The sequence below is a fragment of the Pseudorca crassidens genome, chromosome 19, assembly GCF_039906515.1.
Source record: "Pseudorca crassidens isolate mPseCra1 chromosome 19, mPseCra1.hap1, whole genome shotgun sequence".
NCBI lineage: Eukaryota > Metazoa > Chordata > Mammalia > Artiodactyla > Delphinidae > Pseudorca > Pseudorca crassidens.
Window position 1 is genome coordinate 46,984,765 of NC_090314.1, and position 20,961 is coordinate 47,005,725.

General features: G+C 45.5%; 3 protein-coding genes across 7 annotated transcripts in view; 2 read left to right on the forward strand and 1 right to left on the reverse strand.

Annotated features, from left to right (window-relative positions):
- EFTUD2 (elongation factor Tu GTP binding domain containing 2) overlaps positions 1 to 14,578 on the reverse strand; it is a 32,941-nt gene extending 18,363 nt beyond the window's left edge. Inside the window, exons 1-9 of one of the 2 annotated variants that reach the window (XM_067716812.1) lie at positions 14,423 to 14,578; positions 11,305 to 11,413; positions 8,446 to 8,611; positions 7,735 to 7,813; positions 5,342 to 5,417; positions 4,795 to 4,860; positions 3,998 to 4,033; positions 2,770 to 2,860; positions 1,756 to 1,838 (exon numbers count right to left, since the gene is read on the reverse strand). In XM_067716812.1, the coding sequence (XP_067572913.1) occupies positions 1,756 to 1,838; positions 2,770 to 2,860; positions 3,998 to 4,033; positions 4,795 to 4,860; positions 5,342 to 5,417; positions 7,735 to 7,813; positions 8,446 to 8,611; positions 11,305 to 11,409 (702 nt within the window). In that variant the 5' untranslated portion in view covers positions 11,410 to 11,413; positions 14,423 to 14,578. The remainder of the gene's footprint in view (positions 1 to 1,755; positions 1,839 to 2,769; positions 2,861 to 3,997; positions 4,034 to 4,794; positions 4,861 to 5,341; positions 5,418 to 7,734; positions 7,814 to 8,445; positions 8,612 to 11,304; positions 11,414 to 14,422) is intronic. The other variant, XM_067716813.1, reaches the window with a different exon arrangement.
- A 167-nt stretch (positions 14,579 to 14,745) lies between these two features.
- On the forward strand, positions 14,746 to 18,978 carry CCDC103 (coiled-coil domain containing 103). 4 transcript variants are annotated; one of them, XM_067716845.1, is made up of 4 exons: positions 14,746 to 14,813; positions 16,309 to 16,460; positions 16,861 to 16,993; positions 17,668 to 18,978. In XM_067716845.1, the coding sequence occupies exons 2-4, from the start codon at positions 16,318 to 16,320 to the stop codon at positions 18,097 to 18,099; spliced, it is 708 nt and encodes a 235-aa protein (XP_067572946.1). In that variant the 5' UTR covers positions 14,746 to 14,813; positions 16,309 to 16,317; the 3' UTR covers positions 18,100 to 18,978. The 4 variants fall into 4 exon arrangements, with proteins under 4 accessions (XP_067572946.1, XP_067572942.1, XP_067572944.1 ...); XM_067716841.1 differs by having other exon boundaries at positions 14,758 to 15,653; XM_067716843.1 differs by having other exon boundaries at positions 14,758 to 14,875.
- A 132-nt stretch (positions 18,979 to 19,110) lies between these two features.
- On the forward strand, positions 19,111 to 20,649 carry FAM187A (family with sequence similarity 187 member A). The gene has a single exon (XM_067716820.1). The coding sequence runs from the start codon at positions 19,128 to 19,130 to the stop codon at positions 20,370 to 20,372; it is 1,245 nt and encodes a 414-aa protein (XP_067572921.1). The 5' UTR covers positions 19,111 to 19,127; the 3' UTR covers positions 20,373 to 20,649.
- The last annotated feature ends 312 nt before the right edge of the window (positions 20,650 to 20,961 follow it).

Genomic DNA, 20,961 nt, shown 5'->3' on the forward strand with positions numbered 1-20,961 from the left:
GTGCCAGAGAAGGAACCAAGGAAGGCTTGGGAAGAAGCTGTGGTGCTGAAATGGAATTGTGGGTATTAGGATAAATTGATTTTTTTCTTCTCTTCTACTGTGTTAATAGTTTTTAATATGTATGTGTAGAAACAGTTACAGATACGTATGGGTGTATATTATCTGTGTTCAGTGGAAAGTCCTAGAAACAATGTGTCCCAGTAGCAATGAACATACTCTGACCTTTGTTTCTAAGTATCTGTGCTCACTATAAGGAGCCGAAGCTCTATGGAGAAATGGCTGATTCCAGGATTGGGGCAGGGAAAGTACAAGATGAGTCTAGGACATCTTTTTGTGCCTGAAAAAAGACAGGGAATGTCAAAAGGATAAAGGAGCCAGCCTGAAGGAGTTCTCACTAGCCAAATCTGGGATAACTAGAGTATCAAAAGATATAAAGATACTAGTGGATTATAACCCGCCGAGTAAAATAAAAATCCGTGTATCCATACGGATAATAAATAAGCAAATGGAGAAGGGAAATCTCTTCCTTACAACAGAATTCCAACCAATAAATATAGAACAAATAGTAAGAGTTAGAAAATCACCATTTGCAACTATTATATCAATAAGCTAGGAATGACCAATGGATGATAAAACTGGTAAAGTTTGATAAGGAATAACATGTATACATAGACTCAAGGTAATCGCCCCATAAATCAGTTATTACAAAGGGGGAAAACAGTAACTTTACATTGGAGAAGCCTGGCACACCCACCTTAACCAAGTGATCAAAGTTAACATCACCATCATGGGCCTTCTGATGTGATGGACTAATAAGATCACAACTGTGCTGATATAGTATTCCTGCCCCAAATAACCTGAACCTAATCATGAGGAAACATTAGACAAACCCTGATTGAGAGACAGTCTACAAAATAAATGGCCTATATACTTCAAAAATGCCAATGTCATAAAAGACCAAGAAAGGTAAAAGAAGAATTCCAATTAAAAGAGACATGAAAACTAAATGTTATGCATGATCCTGGATTAGGAAAAAAAATTCTATAAGGGACATTATTGGGACAATTAGTGAGACTGACTAAGGTCTACAGAAAAAGATCTGTACAACAATATTGTATCAACGTTGAATTCCCAGATTCTGGTAAGTGTATTATGATTATGTAAGTGAATGTCCTTGTTCTTAGGAAATACATTCTGAAATATTTTATTTTCAAATGGTTCAAGGGGAAAACACATACGTGTGAGTGCATATGTACATGTACAGACACAGAATTACAAATGAGGGTGTTCTCTGTACTACTGCAACTTTTCAGTAAGTTTGAAATTACTCCAAGATGAAGTCAATTTTTAAAAAGGTAACCCTGGCTCCCTCTGCTGGCTATCTCACCGATGACAACATGAATGAGGTTAGCCAAATTACCTAATCTTTGGGCCTTTTAACTCTAATCTCTCTTTACCTCAGACAAATTCATTAACATTTAAAACTCTTCTCCCTCCCTTTTACTTACCTTTGTCATTTTTGTGTTTCTGAATGACAATGGGTCCTATCATTTTGAGCTTCACTGGGCAGGGAGTGAGGGACTCACTGAGAACTAATTTTGACTTTCATTTGTTGCCCTAATTTTAGAGCAAAGGTGAGCTTTAATCCCACAGACTCTCACGTTCTCTAATTCCCAGCTCACTCAGAGCTCTGGGCATTGTGTGCGGCAAACATGACAGGGAAGAGGGGTCCTGAGGGAACTGACGCAGACTTACGCCCTCAGCAGCATCGATGAAAAGGACCACTCCATCTGAGATGCGCAAGCCAGCTGTGACCTCGTCAGAAAAATTCACGTGTCCTGAAAAGCAAATACCAAGTAAGTCGCCACTTGTGTGGTGGCAGGATGAGGCACGATTAATTTGTACGTGGTCTGTGGGGCACTGCAAAGCATGTGAACCCACAAATACCGCCTTCTCTTCTCCCCACAGCTCCCTGCAGTGTGCCAAGTTCTACGTTAGAGTCACATCCTTGGATTACGCTTTTATACAGGAGGCCCCCAAACATAAAGAAAGCATTTTATCAAGGAGGGCACAACACATTCAACTCGCAGACTAAACCAGTCTAATCAGCAGTGAACAGAGTTCTGCGGGACAGAAGACAATTTGGAAGCAGGAAACAGGGCAAAGGAGGGCCTGGAGCACGTGAGCCAGTTCCTGGCAAGGTGGTGCTGGTGGGTGCTGGTAGGGGTCGGGGCTGAGAGGTACGAGGGCATCGGGCATCTGATGGGGCAAAGAAGGCCAATCTGTCAAAACCCAAATTTTCCTATTTAAAAAAAGGGAACCCTGAGTTGGTCCTTCCCAAAGAGAAAGTCAGCCACAGGGGGAGGTATGCTGCTTCTATGGTAACCTGCATGTCCCCCAGCCATCGGTGCGTGCTCCCATAGTCTCCTTCAAAAGACTGAGACTGCCTGAGGCTGGGACCATGTCTAACTCAGCTTTGTTGCCCCAGTGTCTAGCATGGGCTGACACAGGCTGAAATGAGTAAGTGAATAAGATTCCCCCAAATTTAAATCTTCTACAGCAGAGTCAAGAGAGGAACAAAATAGAAGGCCTGCAGTACACTGCTGGCTAATTAACTAGTTAGAAGCAAAGGAGACAGTTAAAAAAGAAAATTAACTCAATGAAGGCAAGGGAATGTAAAAACAAAGACATAATGCTCTGCTCTGTTCTGGAAGCAAAAGAAACAAACAGGACAGGGTTCTGATGGTAAAAAGTCAAGGAATGTCCTACCTGGAGTGTCCATGATATTGAAGAGGTAGGATTTTCCTTTGGTATCTGGCAAGACTACTGTCACAGGAGTACTCTTGATGCCAACACCCCTCTGAAAGTCGCAGAGAGAAAGAGGGCGAGAGTGATCAAGGCTTCTTCCTATGCAGGAGGGATTCATTCTGCTCTTGGATCTTTCCAGTTGCTAGTAAATTACACTGATGTCTCTCCTTGTAATGGGTATGATTTTTACCTAGGTCTCTAACCAGAATGACCTTAAAGATGAACAATCTTGATGTTAAAAAGCACTGGGGCGGCGGGGGCGCGGGGTGGGGATTTGGTTCAAATACAAAAAAGTAAAAATAAAAAAATGAACAAGCTAGCAAAGCAGTATTAAACCTTAATAGAGAATCCAGAGTCCTAAAATCTTATCCTCCTCATACACTGTAAACAAAAATAATTTAGCACAGTACAAGTAAAAAGAAACAATCTGCAGCACTTTAGGTTTTCTTAAAAATATACTATAAAAGCTGTAACAGAAAATAAGTATTAAAACAACTCCAGTCAAACATATAAATAAAAAAACAATAGTTAGTATCTGTTGAGTGCTTAACATATGCCAGCACCATTCAAGGTTCCTTTGGTTAATCACAGTACTTACACTCTTGTGCTTTCCATGTGGTCATTTAAGAGAGACAGAAATAAAGAAGAGGGGGAAACAAGGGATTCGAGGGGAGGGACAAAGATCCAGATGGAAAGGAAGACCAACCAGTAGGAATGGGAAAGACAAAAATGTATGCTCACTCCTTTATACAGAAGAGAAGCCCAAAGACAGACGAACCCATTCTCCAGGAGAAGCTACTCCCAGAAAGATCAACATATGGATGGAGTCACGTTACAGATTTTAAGGACGATGTCATTTTAAAAATCATGTTTAGCTTCTGCAGAACTTATAGCATAAATGTACACATGACCTCTTAGCATTTGCCCTACTTGGCTAAATTAAATCCAGCCCAGGATAGGAGGGTCCCCCCTTTTACCCTACAGTTTGCCTACCCAGCTCTCTTTCAAGTTATAGATCATAGGATGACCGAGAGAAGCAGGGAGATAAAGAGATGAGGGGTGGGAGTGAGGGTGGGGAGGTGTGTGGTATGGACCAAAATGTTACCGTAAAGCTCTTCTACATTCCCTACAAAACTACTACTGCTGGGCCTGCTGTGGACAACAATCAGACTTCCAAAGGCACACTTACCTCTTGCTCTGTGAAGAGGATGTCAGTGTAGCACAGCTTAAAAAAAAAGAACTGTAATTACCTCCTGAATTCAGACTCCTCTCCCACACAAACCATCAATCACTTTCCCTCACCACCTCCCAGCTCAAGGGTCTCTGCCTCAGGAGGAGAACAGATGGAAGAAAACAGGGTACCCCTACAGAAATTTCAGACAATGAGACCAGCACCCTCCCAGATGGAAAATGCTCCTGGGTGTGTGGTTTTTTGGGGAGTGGAGGAAGTCGCTAAAGACCAGGTATGACGGAAGAGCTAAATTATATCAAATGCACTGAATTCTTCACGGTGGTACAGGGAGACACACCCAGCCTTCATGGGACCCTGAACGTCAAAACAGTCAGTCTGGCCAAGATTGAACATTTATTGCACTGAGACTTGCAGCCCCACTTGGCCTCATTCACAGGCGCTTAACTTTATCATGAAAACAAGGTCCAACTGTATTATATTTATAGAGAGGCTATTAATACTATGACAGGAAAGAATAGGCTACCGAAGTCAGGATATATCAGAACAGAGGAGGGATCCCAAGCACAGAACAGATCATCCAAAAATACTGCGCACTAGTATTTCTATGTTTCTGAGAAAGCTGAAGTTATTTTCTTAAGGTCTATTAACAGAAATTACAATTATAAAGCAGCGTATTATATGCATCATTATTTACAGTGAGAGTGGGAAGGTGGAAGAAAGGGGAAGGAGAGAGACACCCATCCCTGTATATTCTGAATGGTTCATCCTAAACCTTCAACAGAATTTCTACTCACATCTTGGTCGTAGCGCTTTCTGATTTCCGGGTGAGTCTGCTCTATTAAACAATCTACAAAACATGTCTGAAAGGGAAGAGAAAGTTAAGTTCTGCAAACCACAGAGAAAAATCTACTCTACCCTTCTCCCAGTTCTCACTACATCACATAATTTAGGGATAAAGAGAGGAAGAAGAGAGCAGGGAGGATTATGGGACAGCAAAGAATTAACATGAAGCCACAGGATTATTTTCAAATGAAAGATGAAATCTTTCTTAGACAACCATCCCCCAGGAAATGAAAACTTATAAAATCAGAGTAAGGCTCAATTTCCCCTCTTCTGTCCAGATGTAGACACAAGGTTCAGGCATGCAAGTGGCTTAGCTTTCCATCTGCTGCTCAGGAAAAGCTAGAATTTCACAGCTCAGTTTCACAATAGGCATGGAGGCCCCCCAGAGTGAGGAGGTCCAGCCTTATGGCCTCAGACCCCAACGTGTGACTCTGAGGGCTGAAAAAATGAGCAGAAACGAAGAGCAACCCTGTTCCAAGTAGCCGAAAGCTCTCTCACCTTGCCATGGTGGAGATGACCACAAAGGGTCACATTTCTGATCAGCTCCGAGTTATCCATCAGGTCTGCCAAGAAACTGAAAGGAGAAGGGAAAGAGCAAAAGGGACTTTGCCAAAGGTTTTCAAATGGGGGGGGTGGTACAAAGGTGTTTTAGGTATTTTCGGCCAGGAACAACTTTCAGACCAACTGGAGAATGCTCAGAGGCAGAAGTGAGTTTCTACCTCCATACAGTTCTGTCTTTGGGAACGGAACGGACTTATTCATGAGGAGACACGACCTGTGAAACGTCATGGAGATTTCAACAGTAAAATAATGAAATTTGAAAAGCAAGCAAGAAGAAAAAACCAAATACCAGCACACACATACATGAGTACTGTTCAGTTCAAAACATTCAGGCTAGATGTTATACATTTATACCACTGATGCCAAGGGGACTTCAAATCACTTTGGGAGCTTTGCTTCTGAAACTGCCGTCACAGCTGGTTAACAAGGCTTTCAAGAAAACCTCATCTCAAAAAAAAAAAAAAAAAAAGAAGACCTCATCTCATTAATGATGAGCAGAGGAGTTCCATTCTGATCAAAACCAACCCTGCCTTTCTTGCTTATCATCCGCATTACTTATGGTAAATAGCCTTCAGATGACTTTTGGCTCTGAAAAATCAAGCCTGCTTTCAAAGACTGGAGATTTTTTTAAAAAATCACCACTGAGAACACAAAAGAATGTGACGCAAGTTCTGAAGAAAACTGAAAGGTTGTTTCAAAAATGTGTGAATGGGGCTTCCCTGGTGGCGCAGTGGTTGAGAGTCCACCTGCCGAGACAGGGGACACGTGTTCGTGCCCCGGTCCAGGAAGATCCCACATGCCGCAGAGCGGCTAGGCCTGTGAGCCATGGCCGCTGAGCCTGCGCGTCCGGAGCCTGTGCTCTGCAACGGGAGAGGCCACAACAGTGAGAGGCCCGCGTACCGGGAAAAAAAAAAAAAAAGTGTGAATGGGGGACTTCCTGGTGGCACAGTGGTTAAGACTCCGCACTCCCAAGGGGCCCAGGTTCGATCCCTGCTCAGGGAACTAGATCCCACGTAAGATTCACATGCCACAACTAAGGAGCCCACCTGCCGCAACTAAGGAGCCCGTGAGCTGCAACTAAGATCCAGTGCAACCAAATAAATAAATATTAAAAAAGAAAAAAAAAGTGTGAATGATGGCAGGTGAGCTGACCATTTCAGAAGGGACCTTACTCCTTCGGACATACAAGATGTCAACATGTTTTAAAAAAAAAGTTTCATTATCTAATAACGGGCCACAAGCTCCTCAATATATGAGAGCCTTATAGTTGCATTTCATCAACGAAAATATTTTCAAAAACAGTTTGCAGTTTGAGGAGTCTAAATTATTCTACACATATCTACCTACCTGTGCCTCCTTTTCAAAATAAAGAGTTGTTATGTTCCCAAAACACTTAGCAACCATACCGTGTCAAAACAGGCTCTGGTGGCCCCAACACTGACAATTATAATACCCAATTCTGTCTCAAAGGCTGGCTTCTAATACCAAACTAAAGGTTTGGAAGAAGAGAAAATGGCTGAGATCCGGATGAGAGCCAAGAAGAAAGTTAAGATTGAGCCTAAATATCTCAGCAACGATATAAGCTGAAGGAAAATTTTGGCAAATTGTAGGAAGAGATTTTTGCTTTCACAATAACTCACTGGCGCAGCACCATGGATGGACCTAGAGATTATTATCCTAAGTGAAGTAAGCCAGACAGAGAAAGACAAATATCATACGATATCACTTATATGTGGAATCTAAAAGAAAAAAAAAAAGATAAAAATGAGCTTATTTACAAAACAGAAATAGGCCCACAGACAGAGAAAACAAACTGACGGTTACCAAAGAGGAAAGGGGAGGGGAGGGGAGGGATAAATTAGGAGTTGGGGATTAAAATATACACACTACTATATATAAAACAGATAACCAACAAGGACCTACTGTATAGCACAGGGAACTATACTCAATATTTTGTAATAACATATAAGGGAAAAGAATCTGAATCACTGTGCTGTACACAACATTGCAAATCAGCTATACCTCAATTTTAAAAAATTAAATAAATAATAAAGAGCTCAGGGATATGCCCTTTTACCCACCAAAATAAATAAATACATAAATAAAGTTGAAATCTGTCAGACTAGATCTGGCAGCAGGCAGCAACAGAGCTGAACCTGGTCACAGAGAGAAGTCGGCAAAAGGACTCAGGCACAAACGGATGCCACTGCTCTCACCACCACCACCCCAAAAATTCACTGGTTACTTCAACCACAAACCACCTCCTACCTCCATGAACAAACTGAACCTACAATATTCGTGCAGAGAGGCTGCAAGACCTTATAACTTACTCCATTTCATATACCGTGACAGGTAATGTCTGCTCCATCAGAGTGAATTTCTTGGTTTTCACCGGTTTAATAATGGGTTCTAGGAGGAAAAAAAAAAGTAGTGATGTGCAGGTAGGCGTAAAGCATAAAAATACAGAGCCCTATTCCATTAGACTGAGCTTTCAGAATGGATGATATACGACATCAATTTATGTTGTTCTCGAGGACCACTCAGGTTGAGAAAGTTCTGGGAACGCTGTTTGGCATGAGACACTGAAAGATCTTGAATTGTGGACTGAGGAAGGGAGAGGGACTGGATATAGGATGAGGTCAATGTCAGTTCAAAATCTCTCCTTGTATTTATAAAATGCAACTACTTCCCAGAAGATCAACGAAAATTACTAAGAAAGTGGAAAATAAGCATTGTGAGGACTAGTTAAAGAAACTGGTATTATTTGGATGGAAAAACGTATCAGACCAGAGGGAGAACTTAAAAACAGTCTTCAAGAACCCAAACAAGTATTAGATAAAGAAAGAAGTAACACTTATTTGCTTGGTAACAAGCTGTTCTGTTGAATATCAAAACAGGGTTAATTGAATCTCAATCCAGAAATACCACCTGAAAGAAAAACTAGTCAGTTCATTCACTGAACTTTCAAGACTGCTGATGCTATGAAATGAAGTTTTCTAGTTTCGATTTCACCTCTCACAGCCCAGTGCCTCCAGACTCACCTGTGAGAGGCTGGGTGTCCTCCTCCTGAACTATGGTCTCCACTTCAGGACCATATACCTCCTCAGCGGTGGGGTAGTACTTCTTGTCCTCATGCAGCACCACCTCCATGCCAGGGTGGTCTTCATCATGATCTCCCAGCTCGTCGTCATCATCATCATCATCGACCTAAAAGCAAGAGACGGAAGGAGGTTGGAAGAGGCATGCACTTTTCCTGCTCAATGACTCATACACTACACGAGTTAAGAGCAATGACTTCACATGCCTGACAGCTTCTTATTTTGAGTTCTGTGCTACCGCCAGTGGGGCAGGTTCCACTCTTGCATGATCCTTCACAAAGAGAAGACTGTAAGCCATGGGTATGGATGGCTCTCCTGATTCAAATGGACCCTTTCTTAAATGCAGGCCATTGGTCACAAATGGATCAAGCTTGGAGGCACTTTTCTGGATATTGCCCTATGCCTCACATATTAGGAATCCCATAGGACGGGAGTTCTTCGAGCACTATTCATCTCTGTGTCCTTGGAACACAGCATGTTAAATGAATGAACTCTCTCTACGTATTCCTGTCCCTGTTGAATACTTCCAATAACAACAGTATTCACTCACAAGACAGCCCAGTTCCCTGTTGGAAAGTGAGTCTCCGTAAATGACATCGAACTCACCTCCTTATAAATTAAAACCCACAGTCACAAGCAACACTGAACAAAGTTATGCCCTCTTCTCCTAAAAAGTCTTTCAAATGATTAAAAGTGGCTACTACATAACCCTTTATGTTCCAAAACACCCTGGTTAATTCATTCGCTCAACAAATAGCTGCTGAGCACTTACTATGTGCCAGGCACTGTTCTAGGTATTGGTAATATAGCAATGCAAAAAAGAGAGGTGAGGACATTTGAGCAAAAATCTGAGGGAAGAGAGAGTAAGTTCTACAAGTAAGTGGGGAAGAGCATTCTAGTTGGCTGAAACGGCAAATGCAAAGGCTCTGAGTCAAGGGTACGCTGGCAACTTTGAGGATTAGCAAGGAAGCCAGTTCAGTAAATAATGGGGAGAACAGTATAAGCTGAGATCTCATAGGAGGTGATCATGTAGGATCTTCTGGATCATTCTAAGTAATCTAACTTTACTCTATGACAGTGCTTCTCAGCCAAAGACAATTCTGTCTCCCAGGGAACATTTGGCAATGTCTGAAGACGTTTCTGGTTGTCACAGCTGGCTCTGTGTGTGGGGGACCTAGTGAGTAGAAGCCAGGGATGCTGTTAAATATCCTATAAAGCGCAGGACAGCCCCTGTAACAAAGAATTATCTGGCCCCAAACCTCAATGGTACCGAGGCTAAGAAGTCCTGTTCTAGCAGTTCTGAGCAGAGGAGTAATATGATCAGGATTTTGTTTTAAAAGACTCACTCTGGTTCCCATACTGAGATATACTAAAAGGAGAGAGATTAGTTGGAAGGCTACTGCAGTGATACAGGAGAGAGATGGCAGTGATTGTGGCTTATGCCCAGAGGAGTAGCTGTGAAGATGGAAGGAGAGGTTGGATTCTGCATATATTTTAAAAATAGAGTAAAAAATGTGTTCTAGTGAATTCAGAGTAGGAGTGAAAAAAAAGAGACAAGGTTTTTGACCTGAGCAACCGGGGAATGGCCCTGTCTTTACTAGATGAGGAAGACTGTAAGAGGAGGTTGGAGGCAGAAGCAGGGGACAGGGGATGGGGAAGCTCTGTGTTTAGGCCTTAGATATGCTAAGTTTGAGATGCCATATTAGACATCAAGTAGAGATGCCAAGTAGAAAGCTAGACATACAAACCTGAGGTTCAAGAGAAAGGTCCAGGTTGGAGATATAAATTTGAGAGTCCTCAGGGAATAGAAGGGATTTGATATACTGGATAAGATGACCAGGGGAGTGAGTGTAGATAGAGAACAGGTATTAGGAATGGAGCCTTGGGGCCCATTGACAGTTAAAAGGTCAGGGAGATGAGGAGGAACCAGCGGCAAAGACTGAGAAGGACCGGCCAGAGAAGAGAAGGAAAACCAGGGGATTCCCTGGAAGCCAAGGGAAGAGAGTATTTTAAGGAGGGAGGGATCAGCTGGGCCAGATGCTGCAGACAGGTCAAGCAGGATGAGCACTGGGTCTGCGGCAGAGGTCACCGATGACCCTGGCAAGAGCAGTCTGTGTGGAATGGGAGAGGCAAAACGACAAAACTTGGATGCAGAGAAAATGGGAGGAGAGGATTTGGAGACAGCAAGTAACAACTCTTTTGTGATGTGCCGCATTGGGAAACAGGGAAATGGGAGGTAACGACAGGGGGCTATAGGGTCGTGAAAGGATTTTATGATGAAACAACAGCATATCTGTATGCTGATGGGGATGATCTAGTAGAGAGAGAAAACTAATGACATGGGAGAGAGGGGAGAATTGCTGGGGTGAACATCTAGAGTAAACGAGAAGGGATGATGGAAAAATCAAAAACACTAGTTCAAAAAGACACATGCACCCCCAGGTTCATAGCAGCACTATTTACAACAGCCAAGACATGGAAACAACCCAAGTGCTCATGAACAGATGACTGATTTAAGATGTGGTACATGTATACAGTGGAATATTACTCAGCCATAAAAAAGAATGAAATATTGCCATTTGCAGCAGTGTTGATGGACCTAGAGAATATCATACTAAGTGAAGCCAGACAGAGAAAGACAAATATTATATGATATGACTTATATGTGGAATCTAAAACACAACACAAATGAATCTATATACAAAACAGAAACAGACTCATAGACACAGAAAACAAATTTATGGTTACTACTTTATTGCTTTCTTAAAAAAGAGAGATGAAAAAAGTATATATTTGTTTTACCTCATCAAGATCTTTGGTCTCTCTGCCCAATTCATCATCATCTTCATCAGAATCAAGCTCTGGTCCAATATAATTCCCAAACTCATCATACAAGTCAGTATCCATGATGCTAAAATTCAAGGAGAAGAGTTAGATGCTGGCAAGGTAATCAAGGCCTCCGCCCTAGCCTGTGGCTGACCATATCCCACACACAGTCTCCTCTCCAGTTACATCAACCCACTGACTGCTCCTCCAAAGCCCTGCATCTTCCCCTCCTGTCTGTTCCACTCCTGTTTCTGTTTACATATACTTCACCCACTTCTTTTTTCTAATACTAAACAAATTTTAATTTTAAAATAATTAAATACCAGAAAGTTGCAAAAATAGTACACATAACTTTCTTTCTCCTAAATTATTTGCAAATAAGTTGCTGACACAATGTCTCATCGCCTCCTCATACTTTAGTGCAGCAGTTGGTAAACTATAGCCTGTGGCCAAATCTGGCCTGCCAACTATTTTCAAACAGTCCTGAAGGTACGATGTTTTTTATTATTTTTAAATAGTTGAAAAAAATCAAAAGAATAATATTTCATGACACGTGAAAATTAATTATATGAAATTCAAATTTCAGCATCTATAAAAACAGCATTATTGGAACACAGCCATGCTCATTCTTTTATATTGTCTGTGGCTGCTTTCACACTGTAACAGCGGAGCAGAGTAGCTGCCACTGAGACCATATGGCCCACAAAGTCTAAAATATTTACTATCTAGCCCTTGACAGACAAAGTTTGCCAACCCCTGCTTTTAGTGCATGTGATTCCTACAAACGAGGACATTCTCCTACATAACCACAATACAACCATCAAAATCAGAAAACACTGACATATTACTACCACCTAACCCACAGGTCCCCATTCAAGTTTCACAGACTGTTCCAATAATCTCCTGCACAGCAAAGGAGCCAATCCAGGATTCCATGTTTGCATTTAGCTGTCATGTCTTTAGTCTCTTTCAATCTGGAACAGTTCCTTGGTCTTTCCTTTGACTTCTGTGACTTGAAACTTTTGCAGATTATAGGCTAGTGAGTTTGTAGAATGTCCCTTAATTTAAGTTTGCCAATGTTTCCTCATGATTAGATTCAGGTTATGCATTTTTTGGCAAGAATATCACAGAAGTGATGCTGTGCTCTTTTCAGTGCATCTTCTAACAAGTGGCATATGATTTTAATTTGTACCATCAGTGGTGATGTTAACTTCACCACTGATTATGGTGGTGCCTACCAGCCCTTTCCATTGTAAAGTTACATGCTTTCTCTTTGTAATTAATAAGTATTTTGTGGGTTGTCTCCACTTCAATTCCAGAAATTCTACTCAAAGTAACAGGTCAAATACCACCTCCTTCAAGCCTTCCTATAGCCTCAATTTCTCACTCTCCTATACTGCTGTAGCCTTTAGTGTCTTTATCAGCATTTAATTCTGTCATGAATGGTAGTTAACTGTACTAATTACCCTCACCAACACCTCTACAGCTTACAGTAATAGGCAACAGACCAGAGTGTGGGTTAATGGTCAGGGCTCTGGAATTGGAAGACCTAGATTTGAATCCCAACTTTGTCACTTAATAACTATGTCATTTCAGGTTATTTCACCTCTCCAAGCTTGTTTCTTTAATTGGAAAATAAAGTGATTAATCCCCATTGCATAAAGGGTTATGAGAATTAAGCAAAATAGGCTGTGTAAACAATTTATTACAGTTCCAGGCTCAATAAATGTTAGCTAGCATTATTTTTTGGCCATTCTTGAATACAGGAACCCTGCGTTCCTTGTGCCCACCTGCCAATGACCAAGATAGCGCTTCACCTAAGTAGAAACTGGATAAATGTTAACTGAACAGAATGTTTAATTTTGAAATACTGATACTTCTTTCATGAGGTTAATCCCGCCACCTCCCTCAATGCCCCTGTTGAGTGCTAACTGTGGATAAAATAGAGAATTAAGAGCTCCAAGCACTAATAATTAAATGTAAATTATTATAGAAACTTTCATATGCATAGAGATTCTTTTTACTTCCAAAGAGCTACCACATCTGTGCACATTTCATTCTCCCAAGACACCCATGAAATGACTGCAGAAATTTTTACAGAAGGCTGTCCATGGAACAACCCACCTCATTTCTGCTTCAGGGCCACTGCACTTACTATTCTCTTCCAAAATGCTCTCCCCTTGGGCATGTATACCTTGTTCCTTCATCTCACCCAGTTCTCTACTATATAAAATGTTACCTTCTCTGAGAAGCCTTCCCTTGTCACTCTAAAAAAAGCTCCACCTTGGGCTTCCCTGGTGGCGCAGTGGTTGAGAGTCCGCCTGCCGATGCGGGGGACGCGGGTTCGTGCCCCGGTCCGGGAGGATCCCACATGCCGCGCCATGGCCGCTGGGCCTGCGCGTCCGGGGCCTGTGCTCCGCAGCGGGAGAGGCCGCAGCAGTGAGAGGCCCGCGTACCGCAAAAAAAAAAAAAAAAAAAAAAAGCTCCACCTATACACACATTCTCCAACCCCCACTTTCATTGTTTTATTATTTTTATTAACATTTATCATTAACTGACACGTATCTATTCGTGTATTTACTGTCATCTCTCCAACTACAGTTGAAGCAAGGACTGTTTTTTTTTTCACTTAGAACGGTGCCTGGCACAAAATAGAACCTCAATCAGCATTTGCTCAATGACTAAATGAGTGACTCCAACAAGGCACCCAGAAGATAGCTGATTTGCCCACAGTTGCACAAATTAGTTAATTTCGGTACCAAACTTCACCGCAGCTTCCCGCTACAACGCAGGCTCTCCAAGAAAAACAGTAGGGTGAAGGCGGCACAGCTGGAAGAGGGAGTGAGACAGGTGCAGGGACAGTGCAAGAACGACCCCTGCCCCGGGAAAGGGTTTTAAAGATGGACAGGAGGGAACCCCGGAATCTGTGTGTGTGTGTGTGAGGGCGGTGTGGTAGGGCCTTCATTCCCTTTCCCGCCTCATCTGTAAAGTGAAAGGAGAAGACAGCATATAACGTCTCCTCCACATCTGCCATTATTTAATTTCCCATCCCACAGGAGCAACCTTCCCATGCCGTGGACCCGCGTCAACTCACCTCCCGCTGCTCAGCCAGAAACTCCGAGTAGGCCGCCGGAGACCGCGCTTCCGTCCAACGCCGCCGCACCGCCTGCGCCCGCTATTCGGAAGGACCCCGCAGGCGCCGCGGTCGCGTTTCTGCCTCGGAGGACAGCCCTTTGCCTGTGGACCAGCTCGGAAGAATGCCGGCCGCGGACACAGGAACCTGCGAGGCGGAGTTGTGGGTCCCCAAACCAAGGCGTGGGCTGCTCCAAAGAAAACAAGGTCCGAGGAGGCGAGAATCTGATCAGGCGCCTCGGGGCTACCCTGACGGGGGCCTTCGGGGAGGTCACGTGGGCAGGCTGTTAGAGCAGTTGCTGGGCAACCACAGCTGCTGGGCGTGGTCTACGCTGAGCAGACGTGATCTGGCGGTAACTGGGGATCCCCAAAGAAAGCAAACCAGGGTGCTGGCTGCTGGGGTGAAGGTCAGGGGGCAGGAGGATTAGGTGTTCTATTTATTCAGTGACTGGCAAGGGCTCAGAACTAGACAGGAGCCAGGACACCTGAGTTCAGTTCCTGGCCAACCCAGCCTCCTTCTTGGTCTTCAAGCTTACCCATGTTGGGGTGGAGGGGGAGGGAGGGGTTGGTTGTAGACCTCAAGCTTCCCGGCCCTAGGGCTGTTGATGATGACTTCACCACGTAATCTAGCTTAGTGCACTAGGAGTCTGATGGTCAAAGGGGTCTCACAGTAAGGAAATGCTAGAGCCAAGACTAGAACCCATATAGGTGATCTCCGTGTAGAACGGGTCAATCAGCCTCAGATATGCGGAGGCTGCAGCAGTACAGTGGCAGAGCTAAAGAGGTTGCCCAAGAACCTAGGAATCTGTGCTCCAGCCCTGGCTGGACAGAGGGATTTGGAAACGGGGATCATTGAGCCCCTTCTTCTGCCACCTCTACTTGATTTCCTGCTCAGTCACTGAATCTGGTTTGGGTGGAAAGTATCATTCCTCGTTAAAGACATTTAACAATGAGTGGAATTTTATCCCAGGGCTCAAGAGTAGGTTACAATAGTTCTGCTTTTGTGTGAGGGCCTCTATCACAACTCGCTATAGAGTGAGTCCATGTGGAAATGTGAAGGGGCTGAATTCTGAAATCCAAATGCTTCCTCAGCCAAAGCACCAATGCTAAAATATTTTTAGAGGCAGAATAAAAAAGAATGAAAAATTGCCATTTAAAACAACATGGATGGACCTAGAGGGTGTTATGCTAAGGTATTATACAGCATTACAGGATATTATAAGTCAGACAGAGAAAGACAAATAGTGTATGATTTCACTTATATGTGGAATCTAAAACACAAATGAACAAACAAAACAGAACAAACTGGTGGTTGCCAGAGGGGAAGGGGGTGGTGGGGTGGACGAACTAGGTTAAGAAGCACAAACTTCCAGGTATAAAATATATGAGAATGTAATATACAGAATAGGGAATATAGTCAATATTATTGTAATAACCTTAAATGATGACAGATGGTAACAAGACTTACTGTGGTGATCATCTTGTAATGTATATAAATGTTGAATCACTATGTTGTACACCTGAAACTAATATAACATTGTATGTCAATTATACTTTAATTAAAAAATATTTTCAGAGGCAGAGAGCAAAATTAAGACAAGGCACTAAATTGAAAGTCAAGACTATTTTCAGTGGCAACAAATCTTAAGCAAGACCTCACTGTGCAACTCAGCTTCCCTCTGTAAAATAGAGAACTAGATTTTTATAACACCCTCCTCAAGATAAGTGACTAGACATCTAGAGTTTGACAGCTTTGGGGTCATTCTGTGGGCTGGCAAAGAATCCAGATGCAACCCCCCACCCCTGCTATTCACCCTCTGCTGACATTCATTCCCTTTGCCTTCCCAGGCACAGGCCATGAAAAGGAATGACATCATTGACTTCAAGGCTTTGGAGAAAGAGCTGCAGGCTGCACTCACTGCTGATGAGAAGTACAAACGGGAAAATGCTGCCAAGTTACGGGCAGTGGAACAGAGGGTGGCTTCCTATGAGGAGTTCAGGTCGGCTTACTGCCACTTTTCTCAGGCTCTCCTGTTATGGTTTACCATAGTGGATAAGAGCGTGCACTTGGAGTCAGACAATTCTGGGCTCAGTCTTGGCCGTACCTTCTGCTACCTGTGTGATCCTGTGCAAGTTATTTAACCTATCTGAGCCTCTGTTCCTCATCCGTAAGAGAGAGTAACCACCGTCATGATTAAATGTTATCGCACATAAGATTCTGAGCACAATATCTGGCACATGGAAAGTGCTCAAAAGTTGTCAGCTATTGTTGCTGTTGTTGTTATTATCATTGTCATATTGGCCTGCCAACAGGTTCAGCCGGTATCACACAAAGTCCAGCCACCTCACACCTACAGATGGCATTAGGTCCATCCCCTAATCTCTGTCCCTTGCCTGTAGGGGTATTGTCCTTGCATCACATCTGAAGCCGCTGGAGCCGAAGGACAAGATAGGAGGAAAGAAGACTGTGCCCTGGAACTGTCACACTATTCAGGGAAGGCCCTCCCAGGATGAAACCACTGAAATCTCCCCGGTAGGTGAGGCCCAGCAGGATTCTCTGCCTTAAACCTCCAACCCTGTTTTCTTATAACACATATGTTTTCCTTATTTCTCATGTAAAGCCAACAGAGGCAGGTTTCTGCCTCCAATCCCAGAAAGAAAAGCAACCAACGGGTGGTGAGGCCCAAACCAACCAGAACAAGTCAGAAAGGTGGGCTCGGCAGGCCCCTGTCGTTCAGTCCTTGTCCCACTCCCAGATCAGCTTTGGGTTGCTCTGCCTCGAGTTCTATGGTATAGAGCCTGTGACCCTCTGGCAGTGTCGGGAAGGAGATCCAGCCTGTCATATCCTTAATACTCATCTGGAGTTCCTTTCTCTCCTCCCGAGGTTTCCAATTACCCCCTCTCCTGCCCTGCCCAGAGTAAACTCTGACTTAGTCTTGCAGAGCAGGGCTATGTCCACATTCATCAGTAGGAAAAGTCTGGTACAACTGAGAGTCTCAAATCACAGCCTGGATTCCTTGGGACCCTCCCTCCCCATCCCATCCCTTGTTCCCTCATCTGAAAATGAGGCCCACAGGGACCGCAGCCTTGCCAGTGCTCAGAGAGTGATACTAGAGCTCAGATGAAAATCCACAGGCTCCCCTCACTCTCACTGTCACAGAGCAGCTGGAGGAGCTCTGTACTCTCTTTCCTTCCTTTGCGATCCAGGAGAAAACACGCCTCCAGCCCGAGACCTCGGCTGAGTTCTACCGTGATTGGCGGCGATACTTGCGGAGTGGGTCGGAGCGCTACGAGGCCCTGCTGCAGCTCGGGGGCCCAAAGCTGGGCCGCCTCTTCCAGATGGATGTGGGGTTTGGACTCCTAGGGGAGATGCTGATGGCGCTGGCTGATCACGTGAGGCCAGCTGACCGGTGGGTGGTGCTGGGAATCCTGCGCAGCCTGGCCGGCACCGGCCGCTTCACCCTGAACCTGAGCCTGATGAGCCATGCGGAGAGAGAGAGCTGCAGAGCCTTGTTTCAGAAGTTGCAGGCCATGGGCACCCCCAGCCTGGAGGGGCGGGATCTGGGGGAGCAGCCTGGTGGGCTTCAGGAGGAGGAGAGTCTTCTGCAGGTGCTGCTAAGGCTGTACCATGTGGACTGATGGGAGCAGTTACCTTCAGAGGCCCCCAGTGGTCACTGGAGGCGTTTTTCGTTGTCTCGAGGGCTCTGCAAGACTGTAATGAAGAGCCCACACCTAACTCCCTCTGGTCTTGGAAGTTTCACAACAAAAGCAGTAACTGAATTTTCCCTTTTCCTCCAGCCTCTTGGGGGCTCCATATTCTGAACTGTTAGATCCACAGGATGGTCAAGGGCCCAAGAAGTTGAAAGACGTTTGCTTCCCACCCTTAGAGTCTGCCAGTCTGCTAGCCCATGGCCCTGAGAGGTGGGTGAGCACTCAACCAAACACCGGTACCACCAGTTATAGCCTCCACTCAAAAAAAGGAAAAAGCAAAATTGTTAATCTTCCATGATAAATTAATACTGATCTCCATAGCTCTTAACAAGAGTATTTGTAACTGGAAACCAACAGAATGGACATTTAATCAATAAACGATCAAATGCTACCTCATTTGAGGTGCAGTATTTTTCTCCAGCTCCAGGGGCTGAGTTCCCGTGCAGGTTGAGCCTGGGAAAACCCCAAGCCATCAGCTCAGGCCTGGCCAGCCTCCCAGGCATCTTCAGGTGGCCAGTTGTGCAGGTAGGAGGGTTGCCTTCAACTCCTGGATTAACCAAAGGGAGGACCTTTCCACCGGGCAGGCAGGGCAGGGCCTGGAACAGAGAGGCAGAGATTCCCCTGTCCTGGTACCTGGGCCCTTGCTTCTTATTCTGGCTTCCCCTGATCCATTCTTGAGTGAGTGCCAGTGTTCTAGAAAGGGGACAAAGGGCCAGGTTCTAGAATGGTTTTCCCTCAAGATCACGTCCGGAACGTTAGAAGGGCATCTTGTACATCCACTGGGAATAAATTGCCTTGTCTGTGGCAGCTTCCTCTGCAGATTGTTGCTTCTTTTCCTGGCTGCTGAATCCTTTCCTCATCTAGATGCCTCCTCCCAGCAGTGATTTCTAGAAGCCCCATAGGCCTTTAGTGCCTAGGTTCTGCCCCGCCCCCTCTGACTCTTCCCTCGCGCAGGCATGAACCTGGCCCAAGCCACTGTGCTCCTGTGGGTGTTGGGGAGCCTCCAGGCCTTTGAAATCGTGGAGAAGGAGAACATTTTTCAGAGGACCCCCTGCCCAGCGTTCCTGATGTTTGACAATGCAGCCTACCTGGCTGACATGAGCTTCGAGCTCCCCTGCCACTGCAAGCCCGAGGAGGTGTCCGCTGTCGTCTGGTACTATCAGAAGCACCTCGGCAGCGGCCACACCAAAGTGCTGACGGACTTTGATGGGCGGGTCCTGACGGAGGCAGCCCAGGTGCGCGTGGGCAGCGACATGCTGGTCCGCTTCAGCATCCACATGTTCAGCCTGTTGGTCTTCCGGGCGCAGCCCGAGGACTCAGGCTTGTATTTCTGCGGCACCCGCAAGGGGGACTACTTTTACGCCTATGACGTGGACATCCAGAGCAGTGAGAGGATGGTGGCCACCTTCGAGGACCAGGGCCAGGAGCCCTTCGCAGATGAGTACCACGGGAGCCTCCGTGTCTTCACCACCTTCTGGGAGTGGACCCCCTGCGACCGCTGCGGGGTGCGCGGGGAGCAGTGGCGCATTGGCCTGTGTTACCTGCAGAGCCCAGGCCTCTCCCCCCGCTACCGCAAGACACTGCCCGACGTGGTGTCCTGTGGTTCACGGGCTGTGCCCAGGCAGCTCCGGGCCAAGGCCAGAGACCACGTCCCCGAGCTGCTGCTTCGGAGCTGCCTGGTGCCCTGCGAGGAGAAGAAGAAAATCCAGGAGGGTGTGATGGCCCTCTTCAGCTACGTGGCCAAAGTGGGCAGCCGGCCCTGGTTGCCCCCGGTGCCCATTCAGTTCCACCAGCAGAGGCTGGGCCATGGACTAATCATCTCCTGTCCCGGGGCCCGGCCGGAGCATGCCGTGGCCTGGGACAAGGACCAACAGTACCTCTACCGCACGCAGTACCTAAAGGGCGTCAACAGGTCCATGAGGGTGTTCATCGACCACGGCAACCATCTCCACATCCGCTTCACCCAGCTGGAAGACCGGGGCATCTACTATTGCTGGAGGCAGGGCGTGCGCATCGCTGGGCTCCGACTGGGCGTGACATCTCGAGGCCGCTACCCAGTCTCGTTCTCCAACCCCGAGATTCGGGCTGCCCTGGTGCTCACCCTGATAGGCTACCTGCTCATCACGGCAGTCTTCATCACTATTCACCTCTGTCGTTGCTGCTGTTACTTATTCCGCTGTTATCCCAACTTCTCCCCCTAGGCTCTCTCTTCCCAGCTCTGAAGGCCAGTTGTGCTCAAATGTGTTTGTTAAATGGTACCAGATGCCTCTGGATAGGCATCCTGAGCTGGGATGTGTGGCAGGGCATGTGGACAAAGTTGTTAGCTATAACCTGCTCCCTGCTGTCATGAGCGAGTCTGAGACCCAATCCGGGAAGTGGGGAGGCCCGAGGCTGGTGGGAGATGGGGGACTGGAGCGAGATGGAAGTAGCCAGGGTGCACGTGTCTTCTGACTTCAGAGAAGGAAGAATTCTTGTGAACCTAACATTTATCACCTGTCTGGTGTTGAACAGTGTTTAACGTGCTTTATTTTCTTGCCTTCGAGGATTGCTAAGTAGGCGGTTTGAATTGGGGGTAGCAGAGGGAGGAAGAAAAGAGTCGGGGTACCTGGTGTGTATCCTCTTTCCCAGCCTCATCCTGGGACTGGCAGGTAGAAATGGTGAGTTTGGGAATACAGGTAGAGACTACAACAGGGGAAATGGGTGAGGAAATTGGAGACTGAATTCAGGACTTTCCTGCCAGATTGCACCCAGGCTGGGGGCTGGGGGTGAGAAAAGGGGTGGGAAGCAAAG

What these genes read in the sequence shown, in the direction of transcription:
- FAM187A (XM_067716820.1), top strand. Translation starts at nt 19,128, where the DNA reads ATGAACCTGGCCCAAGCCACTGTGCTCCTGTGGGTGTTGGGGAGCCTC.
- CCDC103 (XM_067716841.1), top strand. Translation starts at nt 15,624, where the DNA reads ATGGATGGACCTAGAGGGTGTTATGCTAAG. An exon ending in GCTTCCTATGAGGAGTTCAG is followed by an intron (nt 16,461 to 16,860) that starts GTCGGCTTACTG and finishes CCTTGCCTGTAG; the next exon opens with GGGTATTGTCCTTGCATCAC. An exon ending in AAACCACTGAAATCTCCCCG is followed by an intron (nt 16,994 to 17,667) that starts GTAGGTGAGGCC and finishes TTTGCGATCCAG; the next exon opens with GAGAAAACACGCCTCCAGCC.